This window comes from Candoia aspera, chromosome 2 (assembly GCF_035149785.1).
Source record: "Candoia aspera isolate rCanAsp1 chromosome 2, rCanAsp1.hap2, whole genome shotgun sequence".
In the NCBI taxonomy this organism is placed as follows: Eukaryota; Metazoa; Chordata; class Lepidosauria; order Squamata; family Boidae; genus Candoia; species Candoia aspera.
Genome location: NC_086154.1, coordinates 143,034,092 through 143,051,012, shown reverse-complemented (window position 1 = coordinate 143,051,012; position 16,921 = coordinate 143,034,092). Strand labels below are relative to the sequence as shown.

The 16,921-nt window shown below is 42.5% G+C and overlaps 1 protein-coding gene across 1 annotated transcript in view; it reads right to left on the bottom strand.

Moving 5' to 3' along the window:
- Positions 1-16,921, bottom strand: part of NCKAP1L (NCK associated protein 1 like) — a 79,483-nt gene that overhangs the window by 34,578 nt on the left and 27,984 nt on the right. Inside the window, exons 12-24 of the mRNA XM_063293957.1 lie at positions 16,211-16,320; positions 14,185-14,317; positions 13,547-13,628; positions 12,423-12,481; positions 10,880-11,025; positions 9,578-9,710; positions 8,736-8,855; positions 7,462-7,601; positions 5,096-5,227; positions 2,995-3,213; positions 2,437-2,567; positions 910-1,007; positions 369-462 (exon numbers count right to left, since the gene is read on the bottom strand). Coding sequence (XP_063150027.1) covers positions 369-462; positions 910-1,007; positions 2,437-2,567; positions 2,995-3,213; positions 5,096-5,227; positions 7,462-7,601; positions 8,736-8,855; positions 9,578-9,710; positions 10,880-11,025; positions 12,423-12,481; positions 13,547-13,628; positions 14,185-14,317; positions 16,211-16,320 — 1,597 coding nt within the window. The remainder of the gene's footprint in view (positions 1-368; positions 463-909; positions 1,008-2,436; positions 2,568-2,994; positions 3,214-5,095; positions 5,228-7,461; positions 7,602-8,735; positions 8,856-9,577; positions 9,711-10,879; positions 11,026-12,422; positions 12,482-13,546; positions 13,629-14,184; positions 14,318-16,210; positions 16,321-16,921) is intronic.

Below are 16,921 nucleotides of genomic sequence, written 5' to 3'. Positions count from 1 at the left end.
TTACCCAATTCTGGGTAATTTGGGAAGCACTGTCTACAGCAGGGTTTCTCAACCAGGGTTCCGTGGAGTCCTAGGGTTCCATGAGAGGTCACTAGGGGTTCCCTGGGAGGTTACAGTTTATTTTAAAAAAAATATTTCAAATTTGGGCAGCTTCACATTAAAGAGGAAAGTTTCATTCTTTATTTTCAGTTTAAGAACACTGTTCATGCATATATACAGGCCTACGAATATAATAATTTTGTACCTTCTGGCCTATATTTGAGCCTGAATGTGCAGGGGCTCCCCGAGGCCTGAAAAATACTTCAAGGGTTCCTCCAGGATCAAAGGTTGAGAAAGGCTGATCTACAGAATCATTACTTAGCACTTACCTGATAGGCGGGGCATTAGCGTTGCCATCTGCTCTGAATGGCAGAAGTTGGACCTGATCTGAACCAAAATATCCATATTCTCAGTCACAAGTTTCTAGAAGGAATAAAAATTGGTGATACCTTATGAAGACTCTGGAGATGGTACAAAGTTTATCTTGACCAACATTCTTCTGGAAGCTATCATATGTACCTTAGCTATGTAAAGTCGAGGGCTGCTTGGTTCTCAGTTTGCTCTGAGAAATAGCCATATGCCAATCTTCAAGTCCCTCCCTAAGACACTCAGAATTTCTAGAACCAGACCTTCTGCTCAATGCCTTTTCTTCTAAACAAAAAGGCAGGCTTCATTCAGTAAACTAAGCCACTGTTTGACTAAATAAACCAGAGTTGGCTGAATTACTATACTGTACTGAGCAACGGCAGGGGACTCACAACAAACTCTGCTCAAACCAACCAAACTATATTATGGCTTCACTAGATGAGTCCAGAATAAGTTGGAAAATAGCCGATCCTAACCCGCTCCCCTCCCAACTGAGCTTTATACCTTTAGCTCCACCATCTGTGAGGTGACATGCCACATGAGGTTATCACTTAGGAACTTCATTCCATAGGGACCAAGGAGTTCCGCCAGTGCTCTCATTTCTGCAAAAAAACCCAAAAAGGTTTTCATCAACATTTATTAAAGTGCAATAGTATAGTTTGCACACTTGAAGCAGTCAAGGTAGGATCGATCTTTTGATCTCTTTTCCCTGTGGACATCAGGGAAAAAGAGACATCAAATGTTAGTTCACCTTCTTCTGATTACAGAAATTGCAGCAAAGATCTCAGCCACCTCATTTAACCTATTGGTATCCAGGAGCCACCTTTTCCCCCCAAAAATAGCAATGGCCAAGGCTACAGGCCACTATCAAATGATGAATGCAGCTCACTGGAGAGACTGAGGCCAGATTTTTCAATCTGCTTGTCTGGGGTGGAGAGAGATTACTACTGAAATAGATACCTTCAATTTACTGGAGATTTGTCATCCATGTTTACCTTTGTTGTTGAGCATGCTGTTGATTTTCAACATTTTGCTGCCAGAAATTAGCAGCATAGTCTTGGAAAGCTTCAGGGGGATTCAGAAAAAGGCCAGGAAGGGTACAGAGGGCCCATGGGCTGACACTTATCCACTTCTGACCTTAGCAGGCAGAGTTCTTTCTGCATTTTGCATGACATCCCAAGCTCAGCCCTCTCTTCTAACTGGTTGGAAAAGCCAGTTAGAGCCACTTCCTTGTTACTTCCTTCTTACTAGCTGCCACTGCTGAGGCTAGAGAGAGAGAAAACTGCAAAGCTTCTGTTGTTCTAAGATCCAACTCCATGACCTACTGAACTTTCTAACTAAGAACCTAGTGCCCAAATCTGGTGTTTTTGTTCTGTTTTAAGGTGTGTCTTTAAGATTCTACATGTAAGGCCAGGCATTTTTTTAATCTTTGTATGCTGCTGTGAGAGCATTTATGTTTGAAATGAATGGCTGGATGTTAGGGTCCCCTGCATTGATGCTATCCTGGTTCTGAATATTTGGTACTAAAGTCAAGACTCCTTCAAATCGAGCTCAGTTCCTGGTGACTACACATCTGTGTAGTTTGCCTATCAACAATATGGAAGTGGTTTGACATTGCCTTCTTCCCAGTCTAGCCCATCCAAATAAGAACCAGATTCCCCCTCCCACTCCCCCACTCCTCCTCCTCCTCCTTCCTAAGTATCACCATCTATAAGCTAGGTAGTACCACATAGTAGGGTGAGTATTCTGAAGATCACAGATCATCCAGGCAGGACTACTCCGTTATTCTCTGCTTCATGCGATTTGCTACCATAGTACTGACTGCGTCTTCAGGTTTAAACCTCAGCTGCAAGCCAGATGCTCAAAATTTGCCTGAGCCAAGCTAGGCTTGGCAGGAATTCCACAGCTTCTAATGGATGATAGAATCCAAGCCTATCAGCTCAGCTACTAACACTAGGAATTAAATTCAAATCAAGTGACCCAATTACAACTCAATTCTGAATGATTCAGTCTAGACATTTTAACACCTACCTAAGATATCAGAAAATTCTTCAGCATTGAAGATCTGCTCCCCTTCTTTGGGGACACTGACAAAGGCTTTCATTAAAGGTGAAAGGACAATGGATCCCATGCTTGCTTGGCGTAAAAGTGACTCCAGATACCTGGGAAGAGATGCCAAGAAAATCTATTCCATCTCAGAACAACTAAGTACAACTTTCTCAAACTTGTTGTGGGGGCAGCTCTGTAGGGAGAGGAAATGATGGAGGCAGGAGATCTTACTAGCAACAAGGTCTTCCCAAGAAAGCTTTAGCTCACAGCAGCAATATCCTTTCTCACTCTTTCTACTGGAATTTACTAATGGAAAGAAGGAACAGCTCATCCGTACCTGAAAATAGTGTCTTAGTTTCAAAGATAACCCTCAACATAGTCTCAGAGGAATTTTTTAATGAGTATCTCAGATATTGCAGTGCTGACTCTTGGAATTTCCAGGAGATGGTAGTGACCTTTGGGACAAATTATGCCCAGGCTCCTACCATTGTGCAACAGTACTTTCTCTCTGCAGGTCACCATTATGCCCTGGCCACATACCAGTTGGTATAGAGTGTGGTGATGGTCTGCTCCCCACTTGCATCCAGCGGCTGGGTGTGCTGCAGCAGCACACCACGGAGGAGGCGCGAAGTATCCACTCCCACGCGATGCATCAGGGACACCAGGAAAGTAGAATAGGCCTGCACGCCTGCTAATACTTCTGTGGGGCGCACTAACTCCGGAGAATTTGGGTTTGGTTTTACCAGTCGCACCAAAGACCTATGGGCAAGAGTGGGGAAGTAAGCCACACTTGAAAACACTCCAATCAAAGGACAAACAACGAAGAAGCACACGCACACACACACGCAAATCAACTTGCAACCTTCAAGCCACTATTTCTCAGTACAGTATTACGTTACACAGCGCACAATGCTTTAGTAAAGAGTACTGATGGGTGGGTGATGTTTCTGTCCAAGGAACACAAGCCAGACCCGCCAGTACATTTGGGACTAGATGAGATACCTGCTTGTGTATGGAGAGAGGGGAGAGGTGACACCAAGAAAAAAAATCAGCAGTTTTAAATTTAGCCAGCAAAGAAGACAAAAATCTCATTCTCAAATCTGGCTGACCAAAGCAAACGTGGGACTAACGGCAAGGTATGAATGCTGTGGCTTATGAGGAACTGTTTCTTCTCCTTTGGGTTACTGACTGCCCTGCACAAGTTAGCTGAGGCCCTCTTCAAGATCAGACCACTTAGTGTATGTTCATGATCTAGCAAGCTCAGTTCTGGGACTGAAACATCTGCAGGTCACTTTTATTAATTGGGTTCACGTATTGTGCTAAGCTTCAAAGTGGCTTTTTGTTGTTGTTTGTTATGTCTACAAATACACTTTAATATACTCTGAAGCGGCTCACCCCAAAACAAGACAAAACAAAAGCATAAATACAATACACTGTTATTTGTAGCATCTAAGTAACAAAAGCAATTCAAAACAAGTATCTAAATAAAAAGCTCGGTGTCAAAACAAAAGAATTGTTTCCCAATATATGTCTGGTAAGAATAGAGTGATCTAACAGACGGTAACAGCAGATGCAGCTCTCTTTAAAGAGCTACAGAAGGAAACAAAGGCCGGTCCCAAGTTCCAGGTGTTGGCAGAAACACCATCTGGATTAGATGGCACATAGCAAAAGCTCTCTTCTCTGGGACGATGGTCAAAGCCAGCTGCCAGACTCTGCTGGAAGATCATTATGGGAATTTATCCACTGTGAAACCAAAACAGGAAGCCTAACACTGTTTTGCAGACTAAGATTTATTTATTTTATTTATTTATTCTTCAAATTTCTATCGCCGCCCATCTCTCCCAAAAAGGGGACTCTGGGCGGTTAACAAAGATAAGCTTTGTTAAATAGGATATTTTAAAAGCTTAAAGTTCTGCAAGAAGACGATGTACAGCAGTCAAAGAACAGAAGCTCGCAATGTTCTAAACCACTGATTTGCTTAACCGTTTACTTAACTGACTGGGTTCAGGACTTTTAGCAGGCAGTGGGAACAGCTGGCCCATAGATGGTGGGCTCCCCACCTAAAGCATGGACCAGTATTTAAATGAACAATATCTTCCACCCTACTCAGTTAAGATATCATCTGAAGAATTCAGTACTGAGTTTTCCTACATGCCCCTATACGCCTGGCTGCTGACTTCGATATACCCCAAAGAAAAGAAAGTATTTACATTGTTTTCATTGCTAATTTGCCCTAGGTCACTCACAGCCTTAAAAAAGCTTTGATTTTAACCCTAACCCCAAACAAGCCAAATTAGGTCTTAACACAACATGCAAACCCAAGTTGTATGGAAATCTTTATGCAGCCATCTAGTGGATGCCTGGATTTCTGCAGTCCAGATCAGGGCAGCCTGACAAATCCAGCCATTCAGTTCACAGGTACGCCAAGAATTAGATGCATGGGACAGATAATGAGGCGGACCATGCTCAGTTCACTGAATTGAGAGAAATTCAGGAATGGAACCTACATGCACACTTCTTTTCCATTCTTCAAAAAACTTGGAAAAGGTACAGCTGACACCACCACCGTGGCTCACTTCTAGAACAACCTCCCTGCCTGTGGGGCCACAATACCTCCTGCTGCTCCCATTACTTCCTGTACCTGCTGAGTCGGACCTCCAGCTGGCTGCTGAGATACTCCACTGGAGTTACTGTATGCTCAAAGATAATAATGTTGGCTACTTGGTTGATGCTCCAGCAAAGCTCAGTCAGAGTCAGGTGCAACTTGTCTAGACTGGGAAAAGAAAAAAAAAAGATAATTAGAATGCATCAGAATTTTTATAATATAGAAGGTGTTTCCCAAAATATTCCTGGTAAGAAACAGGGAAGGGCAGAGAAAAGAGAGTAAAGATCTGGGAAAAGCTTGGGTGACCCCAGCTCTAGAAGTACCTATAAGATCATATTCTGAGTCCAATCTATTTTGGGAACGTTAGTAAGATACTCTTACGAAAGCTTATTCCTTCCTCCACTAAGCCTGCTCCTAGATGCTTTCACAGGATACTTTATGTGTTTTTAATCATACTGTTAATCTATCCTGAAGGTTCTGGGTAGCTGGCAGACATAAACAGAATAGCTGTGCACAGCTTTGGGTTCAAAGAGAAAAAAGTGCTTCAGAGCATCCGCAGGCACACATGTAGCACATCAGCAACTCATAAACTAAATGGGTCTTGCCCTGGGATTGTGCTACCTGCAGCTGCAGAAGGCAGCTATGAGATCCTCGAAAAGATGCCACTGTTTTAAGTAGTTGCCAAAAAGTGCCACAAGCAATGGTTATATTTTTTCTCTGTTAATTTTGTTACTTTTATGCTTGAAGAAAAAAAGTTTCGTTTCATTTCATTTGATTGATTACACGCCATCAAATCAGTGGCAACTCCGAGCAACCACATAGATAGATTTTATCCATGATGATTTATTCCTAACCTAGTCCTTCAGGTCTTCCAATGTGCACCCATAGCCAATGTAACTGAATTAATCCACCTTGCTGATGGTCATCCTCTACTTCTGTTTCCTTCCACCTTTCCCAGCAATAGAGCCTTCTCCAGAGAGCTGGGTCTGTGCATAATATATCTGAAGTAGGTTAATTTGGGCCTGATCATATATGCCTCCAGTGAGAACTCTGGGTTGTTCAATGATCCATTCATTGGTTTTCTTGGTTGTCCATGCTACTCTCAGGAGTCTTTTCTAACACCAAAGTTCGAAAGTGTCAGTACTCTTTCTATCCTGCTTCTTCAAAGTCCAATTTTCGCTTCCATAGAGTGTCACAGGGAACACCATGGCTTGTATGATTCTGAACTTTGTAGGTATAGAGACATCACGGCATCTGAATATCTTTTCCAAGGCCTTCGTGGCTGCTCTACCAAGTGCTCGTCTGTGGTGTATTTCTTGACTGTTTGTTCCTTTATTGCTGATGACTGATCCTAAAAGGCTGAAGCTATCTACCTCTTTGATATCTTCACTGTCAGTTCTAAGGCTGATTGTTCTGCTGTTGTAATTAGTTTGGTCTTTATATTTAATATTTGGCCCATTTTTTCATGGTGCTCCTGGATTTTTATTACTAGAGCTTGCAGTTCCTTTGCATTTTCAGTTATCAGGGTAGTGTCATCAGCGAAGCGCAGGTTATTGATGTTTCTTCTTCCAGTTTTAAAACCACACTAATCTTTTTCCAACCCAGCTTCCCTTAATGGATATTCAGCATATAGGTTGAATAAATAAGGGGAGAGTATATAACCTTGCCTCATATCATTGCCAATTTGGAGCCAGTCTATTTTGCCATGTTTTGCCTATACTACGGTTTCCTGACCTCTACATAGGTTTTGCATGAGATGGTGTGGAATTCCCATTTTTCTAAGTACACTGCACAGCTTGACATGATCAACACAACCAAAAGCCATTCTGTAGTCAATGAAGCCCAAGCTGACTTTTTTTTAAATATTCTTGGCTTTCTCAATCATCCAGCATGTATCAGCAATAACATTTCTCACCCTTTTCTAAAGCCAGCTTGAACATCTGGCATCTCCTTTTCCACGCAGAGTTCTAATCTGCACTGGAAGATCTTAGCATTATTTTTGCCAGCATGTGAAATTAAGAATATGGTGCAACAGTTTGCACACTCTATAAAGCCTCCCTTTTTTTTTTTTCCGGTACTGGAATATAGATTGACCTATTCCAATCTGATGGCCACTGTGTCATGTTCAGATTTGCTGGCATATCTTGATTAGAACCTTGATCTCCCTTATCATACCTCTGTTGGTTCTGCTTATACATACTTATAAACAGAATTCAGAACAAACCTCAATAGCATATGTGATCTTCTTGGAAACACTAGTGATCGTTAGAAATGTCATGACAATAAACATTTCAGTATATAATTAGCCATTGTGCTATCCTATAACAGAACCACCAGGTTCAAAGGTATCTAAAAAGGAATAAGTTTAAGAAATTTAAGCAGCTTGGCTGTTGTGATCTTACTTGGTGACCAGGCTGCGGTCCTTCCGAATGCTCTCTGCACCAGGTTTATCTCTTTCTGGCTCTCCCTTTTTGGAGGATCCTTTGTGAGCCCTCTTGGTTCGGGCCTTGCTGATGGTGGGTGCACAGTGCTTCGGTAAGAGCTGGGAGATAAGACAAATGTAAAGGGTTTTTTGTTTTTTTAAAAAGGAGAAAAAGTAGTTTTTTGGGTGGTAGAGACAAAAGCACCTCCTATAGGGCCTGCGTAGCGTTGCTAATCCTTGCCCTTTAGATCAACTAGGCTTAAATATTTCCAGATAGCCTATTCCTTTGCTTGTCAGAAACTGTGGTCTAGAATAAGTAGAGTGACTTATGGGGCCTGTATGATTACAGTCCTGCCAAGACTTTTATTCTCTTACATACTTTTCAGCAACAGATGAGACATGAAGGAGATTATGCATACCAAAAGAAACTGAAGAGGAAGGAGAGGAATCCCACTCAGTGCTCCAGAACCGGAAGATGTTTTGCCTCTCTGCATCTATTCTGTTGGCTTACTGTGACCTAAAGTTCTTAGTGAGAGATGCTGTCATGTTCACCGTTTCAATGTGCCTGGTACATCGTAACGCCTCGCATGCCATTTCCTTGGAGGGGGCTTGCTCTCAGGAGCGGGTGGATAATTCCACTCTGCTGAGGTGTTATCTCTTGGCTGCTGCATTGGAATGTGTTTGGGTTAGGTCATGGATTCAAGGTTGCTTTCCCAGGCTGAGGCTAACGGTTTCTAGCACCTGGGAAGGGGCGGTTGATATGGTCGGCCGAGGGAAGGGTTCTCCTCAAGCAAGGGGATTTGGTTTGTATTTCGCGCGCTTTTGCTCATTCTCAGCTTTCTCTGTATTTGCCATAATATCCCTAATAAACCAGATTTCATTTAAGTAACCTCTTGTGAGTCTGAGTGTTTGGGGTAGGCAACCATTACAGATGCTAAGAATCTAGCCCATGCCCATAATAGCCCCACACATTCGTCTATCCAGCCCACCCGTGGTTTCCATTCTGCAGTTCTACCAGAAGATGCCCAGAAAAGTGCACCTGGATTCTGGCGTATTACAAAAAGGCATGCTTGAGTCTTACTTTCAGAGGACCAGATCTTACATAATTATCTATAGTGTTATTCCAAAGTTCCATCTTTCACAGATCAATCGTCTTTCTTCCTGCAGATTATTATGCCTTCTTGCATTCCCTTGCACTTGGTTTAGCTCTGATGTCTGATCCCCAGCATCCCCCAGGGAGCTGGGGTTACTCACTTGCTCACTCAGATTACAGTGTTCAGCACAAGCATCAAGGATGCAGGTCGAAGTCTGCTTCGCAATCTCTTCCAGGAAGTTGTTGCATATGGCCAAGGCACAGTTGCACAGATGAGGATACTGGAATGGGAAGCAAAAATGACCTTAGTTCACTAGATGGCTTGTGCATCATAATTGTGATCAACTCCTTTTTATTAACAAAATCCACCATTCAATTTCTTGTTAAATCTTGGATCAAAATAATTATATTCAGCCATGCAGGTTAAAATCAGCAAGGATTTTACTCCTGGGTAAGTGAATATAAGATTTGCTCATTCAAAAGTAAGTTCCATTATCCTCAATAGAGCTTGATTCCTAGTCCATATGATAAGGTTTCTATCTTAAATTACGTGCACACCTCAAAAAGTTAAAAATTATCTAGTCCTTCACATGTCACCTACTCACAACAGTCTAATCATAATGCTTACTGTAATAAAAATGCAATAATAATAATAATAATAATAATAATAATGTTAAAACCACAATTAAAGTCCCACCACTGCTATTTTACTTCTCCATACTCAAGGCACTTCAGAAGACCACCATTTGTACAAATCACATATATAGGTAAGATAAAATATCTGGAACTCTCTAGTTTGTGTATTGTAGACAGGTTAGAACACTCTTTTTCCCTAGTTATGGAATTTAAAATACAAATGGTACAGAACATTATTTTTTAAAACCAGGCTATAGACAGGCCTGTACAAATTACACAAAAGGAGAGAAAAAACAAGTTCTTGTGTAGGCTGGTAAGAACTTCTCAATCCACCTGCTTTTCCCATCTGAGTCTAAAGTGTACACACCTCCTCAGGGCACAGTGGATGGATGGCATGACTGAAATCAGCACACAGAAGTGGGAAGGCAATGACATAACGCAACATGGATGGTTCCTCCATGGAGGACGCAAATAACTTCTCCAAGTGGCGCACGTAGAAACTGTCAAAGAAACAGAAAGTTAAGGAGCCCAAACAAGTGGAAGCAAGCAACCTCAAGGGACAGGTTTCCATGTACTAATGAATATTATGATGAATACTGTATACAATTTCTAAAAACAGTAACCACTCACAATGATATGGCCTGCAGAAAGCGCTCTTTCTTGTACTTTTATTTAATGGATTTTTTAAAAAGGGTATTTGAATAAAATGCCCATCAAGTCAATTAAAAACAGATGGTATTTCCCTGCCTTTTTATTTAAGAAATGTTTACCCTACTTCTCTCCTGCAAAGCATTCCTGTAGTTTGGCATAAAAGCAGTAACATACTAACAAGTTAAAAACAGCACTTAAAACAAAACATGCTATACCACCCCTAGCTAACCATTAAAGAATTGAAGAAGAATGCCAAAGGCTTAAAGATGAAGATCAGGTACGGAGTTAACCTCACTCCTGGGACAAGGACTTGTATAGATGGGCTGGTGCTACAAACAAAGCCCCCTGGTCAGTGGCCTTGCTGCTAATGATTCCTCTGATTACAAACCTGGGCCAAACTCAAGTGCTGTCTGGCAAGAATATAAACCCCTGTCCTTTGAGCTTTCCAAGCAATTCTGCCCATACAATCAGTTTTAAGGACCTTTCAATAAGAGAGCCAGTTTGGTGTACGGGTTAAGGCACCAGCTAGAAACTGGAAGACAGTGAGTGCTAGTCCCGCCTTAGGCACAGAGCCAGCTGGGTGACCTTGGGCCAGTCACTCTCTCAGCCCTAGGAAGGGGCCAATGGCAAGCCACTTCCAAAATATTGCCAAGAAAATTGCAAGGACCAGTCCAGGCAGTCGCCAGGATTCAACAATGACTCGAAGGTGCACACACCCAAGCTGCAGTTCTTTTAAGGGCCTGCTCATCACCCTCCTGAATCAATGGGTGGATGAGAATGCACACTGCTATCAGAAAGTTGCTGTGAACTGGCATCTCATTTCTGTCACTTGTTTATTAAATATTTTGCCCTAGCCTTCCTTTTCAAAACCCTCAAAGTAAACTTCCAAGACCAAATCAGATAACCCTGAACATGAAAAATATATATTAAACCCACTGGATCTACCCTGCCATTGCGATCTGCATGTCCCAAATCTGTTGTACAGTCAGCATTGTCTTCTGCTAACCTACATACATACCCGAAGAAGGAGAGGTCAGACGTCTCCACCGTCAGCTCCTCTACAGAGTCCATCATCTTAGTGTGAAAGACGATGAGGTTCATCACCTTGGCAAGGTCAGGATTCTCCCGCAGTTGCAATGGGGCCTTAGTGACACTGGTGTATGCCTGATGGAAGAAAGAACCCATAACTTCTGGACATATCACCCTAAGTTCTCAGAATAGGCCATGACTGATAAAAACTGTAGAATGGTAGGGCAACTTACACGCATATACCCGATACCTGTTTATGTGATTATGTGATGTATCTTGGCAGTGTAATATTATGAGAGAGAAACGTATGCTAGAAAAGCCCCGTTTTATTTATTATTTCAATATATATAGCTGCCCATCTCACAATTCATAAGTCTGGGCGGCAAACATGGGATAGATAAATCAACACAGTCCTTGTCCTTAGCCTTGGTCAGGGGCTTCCAACCTTTTCAGGTCCCAGGCAACCCTCTCCCTATCTTTTAACATCCCTCTGTTTATTATATGGATTTTATATAACTGCCCATCTTGAAAATTGTGAGTCTGGGTGGCCAACACAGGAATAAAAAAACACAGGAACAAACATTAACGATGATGATAACGTAACATGATGGCCACTGAGGACAATTATTCTAGAATGCTTCACTCATCTGCCTAAAAGTTATAAATAAATGCAATAGCCAACCAATGGTGAACAGGCTGGCACCTGTCCTTAGGGCTTCCAATCTTTTCATGTCACAGGAAACTCTCCCCCCATCTTTTAAAATGCTTAAAATATTACGAGATTGCCAATTCTGACAAGATTTCAGCATTCTCATCTAGAAATCTCCCAAAAGAATGCTGAAATCTTGTGAAATTTGTCACTCTTTCGTATTTTTTAATTTAATTTGGAAGAATGTATGGGTGGTTTTAAGGCATAACCAATGCCTTGGTGCCTAAGGCTGCTATTTGACCAGTATGTAGTCCTTACCGATGGAAATGCTAGTGATGCTAGCAAAAGTATTTCTCTCCATTGTGATGTCCAAATTCTCGACATGAACCTGCTTTCAAAGCTCCTTCAGCGTAAACTGCGACTGAAAGCTTGCCATGTCAAAGTGTCCTCTGTAAGCCCCTCCCCCTGCCCTCCAACGGACAGAAAACATCAAGGAATTAAAACAGTGGGAAGGAGGAGACTCTAACTTCTTTCAGTTTGTCCTCTCTTGTCTATCACCTCCCCCTCCTTAGCAGCAACTTCTTTTCCTGCTTCTCCCCTTCCCACTCTCTACGGAAAGTCACTGTATGTTTTGAAAAGAGAAATAGAAGAGGGACTACCCAGTTGGTTCTCCTTCTCTTCCTGCAGAATTCTCATTACGTGATGAGCACAATGGGCGACCCAGTTCTCTGCTGCTCACTCCCAATGAACAGACGGAGCTACAAGAGATCATGTAGCCAATACAAAATCCTGACAGGTCAAAAAGGACCGTATCCCAAAGATTCTGGGAGCCTTTACTGGAGGAAGGGGCGGAAAAGGAAGAAATCCTGACTGGGGATTTTACCTGTAGTCTGAACCAATCTAACCGCAGTCCCTTGAATTCAAATTTCTCCTTGACATCAACTGCAAAAGACAAGCATGAAAAAAGGCAAGACTTACTGAAAGAGCCTCAAGGATCTTCTTCTACTGTTTAAGGTTTAAGGATGAAAAAAAAAAATCAAGGTCATGTACAGCGAGGCTTTCTTGCTGAAAGAACTATTGGCTGTGCGTAGCTCTCTCTACAACAGTGTACAGACTACGTAAGCGTTGGAAGTCCTGGCAAATCCAGCATGCCTCATTAGCATGTGAATTAGCATGTAAATTGAGTTGTCCTACGATGCAACTCTGAGGAAGCTGTTTGCTGCCACTCCCACTTCCTCTTTCTCCTTCTTCCACTTGGAGAAGCACACGGCTGCGTGCTGCTCTCCTCCATTCTGGGCACCATGCGTTGGGCCTGGAATTCCCCTTTCTTCCAAGCAGCCCTTGGCAGCAAAATAGGGCTGAGGGTTTAGGGCAAACTAAGTATTTAGAAAGAAAAGAAGAACAAAGGAACTTCATCTTTTCCACCAAGATGGATGTAACAGAAGCAACAATAAAGTCAGTAAGAAATTATTTTACTTATCTTAACCTAATCTGTCTAAGTGTGTGATTCTTTATGCTTGGAAGGGCTGAGTGTGTAAGATCCATAACCTGTATTTCTCTGGCATGCTCATTAAAGCTATCTAAGATAATATTCTTTTTCCGAGTACAGCTTCTAAGCTATGTTAAGCTCTGCTCCATTTCAATGGTTCTAGCAGGCCACTAAATTGGCTTCAGTAAGAACTTTGTTCCTGGAGGTAGCATATCTGTAGCTTAGTCCTACCAGCATCCAATCTAGTCCACCCTTCAGCACATGTAAAGAAGTATGGTCAGATCTCAAAACACTACAGAAAATCTGAACAAAGCTTTCAGTGTCTAAGATACTGTGCACAAAAAACATACATGCAGCTTCCATAGTATATGCCTATTATAAAATCCCAAACCTTTCTCTGGCACAATGTTGCAATTACTCTTATAGAAGGAGGTTCATATAGATCTCTTGAAGTAGGAGCCCTCTGCATGAGGGCAGGGGAAAGAGACACAAAAGCTTCTGGCTGACAGAATAATTACCCTGTTTGACAGTCAGGGATGTGAGCGTGTTGACAAAAGCTGACATAATCACTGATTCCTCTTCAGGGCACACAGTCAGGTCCTGCAAGAGACAAAAGGGCTTAGAGTGAAGGCAACAATTTGTTATTCTGTGGTTTGTTTACACTGAACTTTAGTGCATGCAATTATTTAAAGGAATTGTGCTGTCCGTTTTAATGCTGTATCTCACCTCAAGTGTCTTCAGAAAGAGAAGCAACCATCAATTCAAGTAACAGATGCTTCAAGGCAAGGAAATCATTCCAAAGAGCTCTACTTGCTCCCTTTTCTAATTTGTGACTTGTGAAGCAGCTTCCCTTCTATTGTGCCAGAAAGAGTCAGACTTATTTCATCTAATTCATCCACTCTGACAGCAGATAAGGGTTTTCGCCAGCATCCAGATACTGCAAATACTTAAAATCCTTCCAGGTAGAGGTGCCAGGGGCTGACCCTTCTACAAACTAAACATGTACTCTATCACAGAATGCTAGAGCTGATCTTCTGCATTCTTACTTTTTCCCACCCAATTTTCCTCTCTCTTTAGGACAGAGGTTACTCACTGGAACCTGCTCCAGTCCCCATACACCATGCCACTGACCTCAGTTCCTGTGCTGTTTCCATACCTGTATGACATTACCCAGCACCTGGGCATCGAACCGTGACAAATACTGTACATGGTACCGCTGGATGACATTTTGGTGCCGTTTAAGCAGCTTGCGGAGTCTTTCCATCAGAAACAGCAGCTCGGCCAAGTAGCTATGAGGAAAACACATGGGATCTGGAGTCTTGCCTGAGATTCTCTTTGGTGCTACAAAGCTGACCAGCTCCCCACACAAACATACAACAAAGCAAGAGATATGCCAGACTATTCAGATCCTTACTACAAACATTCACCTTCTGTAAAGAAGTACTCTACAGTATGCGGTTCTCCTGACTCTTTCCACGCCGTCCCCAAATGTGATCAACATAACAAATAGATGCACAAGCTGGGATCCAAGGAATGCATAAAGGGATCCAAGGGGCAGCCCTCATAGCCTTCTCCGTTCTGTTCCCCAGCAGCAAACATTCCCATGCAGATGCTCCCTCTCTAAGCCTCATCTTGCCTTCTCCTTTGCATGCAGGGTTTGTGTGTCTTTGCTTGCACATACAGAAGTGTGTGCATGTTTTGCTTGCATACTTCTTGATTTATTTTAAACCTGGTAATTAGCTGAGATGTGAGGGAATGAGGATTGTGTTAAAATTCAACAGTTAAAAAAGTATTATCAATAGAATGATCCTTCAGTTAATTAATGCAGTTCAGCTCATCCCCCATCTGCTTTCTGCAGTGTTGCCCCTGCATGATGCCGCTGCCCTCGGTGCAACAAGAGCTGACTACCCTAATGTGGAGCATTTCCTCGGTTAATGCTCCCAAGCTTAGCCAATGAACACTGAAGAATTTAGCATGGGCAGACACAATGGAAGTATAAATGGCCCTGTGCACACGTCTGATGGGTGAAGGGTAAAAGTAGCCGTGCGTGCTCCTGAAAATACGGATGAGGATAAATGGATGCCAGGCCACATCCACTGCCAGCCAACTCAAAACTCTCCTGTCACAGCTATGCTAACTCCCAGTTCGTATCTCCCAACCAATTATACATCGCCCTATGCCTTCCTCAGGGGCCAAGGGGTCGTTCATCCTTGCCGCAGGAAGAAGACACTTTGTCCCAAGCCCTATTGATTAGGGACTCCTAGGGGACTTTCATCTATTGCAACATAAGCCAAAGATTAGAGCTGTGCCATAGATAAATAATTAACTCGGTCTGCAGCAAGATTCACCCTGCAAAGCCGAGGTATATTGTATTACAAGCAACCAGAATCTCCAGCTCCTCCTTAACTTCCAGAAATTGTGGGGAAAGGCATCTTCCTGTCTTTCTCCTCTGCCTCCACATCAAGAGGAATGTGCCTCTGAGCCTGCCTCTCCTACCCTTCCTCTATGACTTAGAGACTAACTCTCCATCACACTTTTTGCTTCCCAATTCCCATTAGTGAAGTTTGCAAATTGCAGCTGGTAAGAACAATCATGAGAAAATGCAGTCTGGGTTTACTTTTTTGTGAGTACGGGTTGCAAATCCAGTGGGCTCTGATAGCAGGGCTCGCTGGCCGAGTTTACCCATTGTGTTAAGCCATATGGGCTTTTTGCCCAGGTCTAGCCCCTGCAATTTGTAGCCCATGGACTTAGTGTTTATGTGAGAACCACGCCTTATGGCTTATTGGTCAAGCCATAATTTAGCACAACATGAGCATACTCCAATCTGAAATGTGAACATTTATCCCCTGAGGTAAAGAAAGGATTATTTTCAGGCGGTCTTTTCCAACCCTTGTGAAGATTTAGAGCTTCTTGTATTTCTAACAGTGATGTAGAAGAGGATATTTTGGCAGCTCTAGCTTGCTGCACAGGTAGAATAAAAGTTGGGCTTGTTGAAAATCTATATTCTTCATTGATACATCACCTTTTGCAAGTATTTACCCTTTGTGCTCAATGATGATGGATCCTGAATAGGATGGGGTAGAGTGAAATCCACATAGATTCATTAACTCGGATAGCATTAGAGTTTACCCCAACGCTACACCTCCCATCCTTGGGCTTCACCTCCACAACCTGATCAATACCTGTCAGTGAATTCCTCTTGGTTCTTGCCCTTGCTGATATGCTCACTGTGTTTGCACATCCAGGCAACCTCATCTCGGCAGAAAGATAGAGCCATGAAGACGTAAACAGCCTATTGGTGTTGAAAGGGAGGGAGAAAGTATCAGACAAAAGAGAATATGCACCTCACTCCAGGCAGCATCACCAGCTTAAGAAAATTCCGTTCATTTTCTCCGAAGACTTCAAGGGAAATAGGGGAAGCTCGTCTCAACACTACATATAGCTTCCCCAGATCTCTGTCCTATTGGCAGATGTCCTTGAATCCTGCACGACATGATGAAAAACCTAACACTGGCAGACCAATTATTAAAATTGCTGGAATCAGTATAAAGAGCCACATTTTGTTCTGGTGCATGCTTTTCCCATATGTCAAAGATTTCTTCATGACTAAAGTGATGAAGGAAGGAGAGGAGGAAAAGGCAAGTAGGTGAGACAGAAGAAGAAATAATTTTGGGGGAAAGAATGAAGAAATATTTGTGAGACAGAAACTTTCATCTCTTTGAGGTAGGCCAGGTCAAGAAACAAACATGGCAGGGATTCCAGCAAAGCTCATTATTGTAATAAGGTAGAACAGTGTTTCTTAAACTTTTTTCTCTCAGGACCTCTTCTCAATTTTAAAAATTAAGGAGGACCCCAAAAGAGCTTTTCTTTGTATGGGTTATATTTAGCAATAT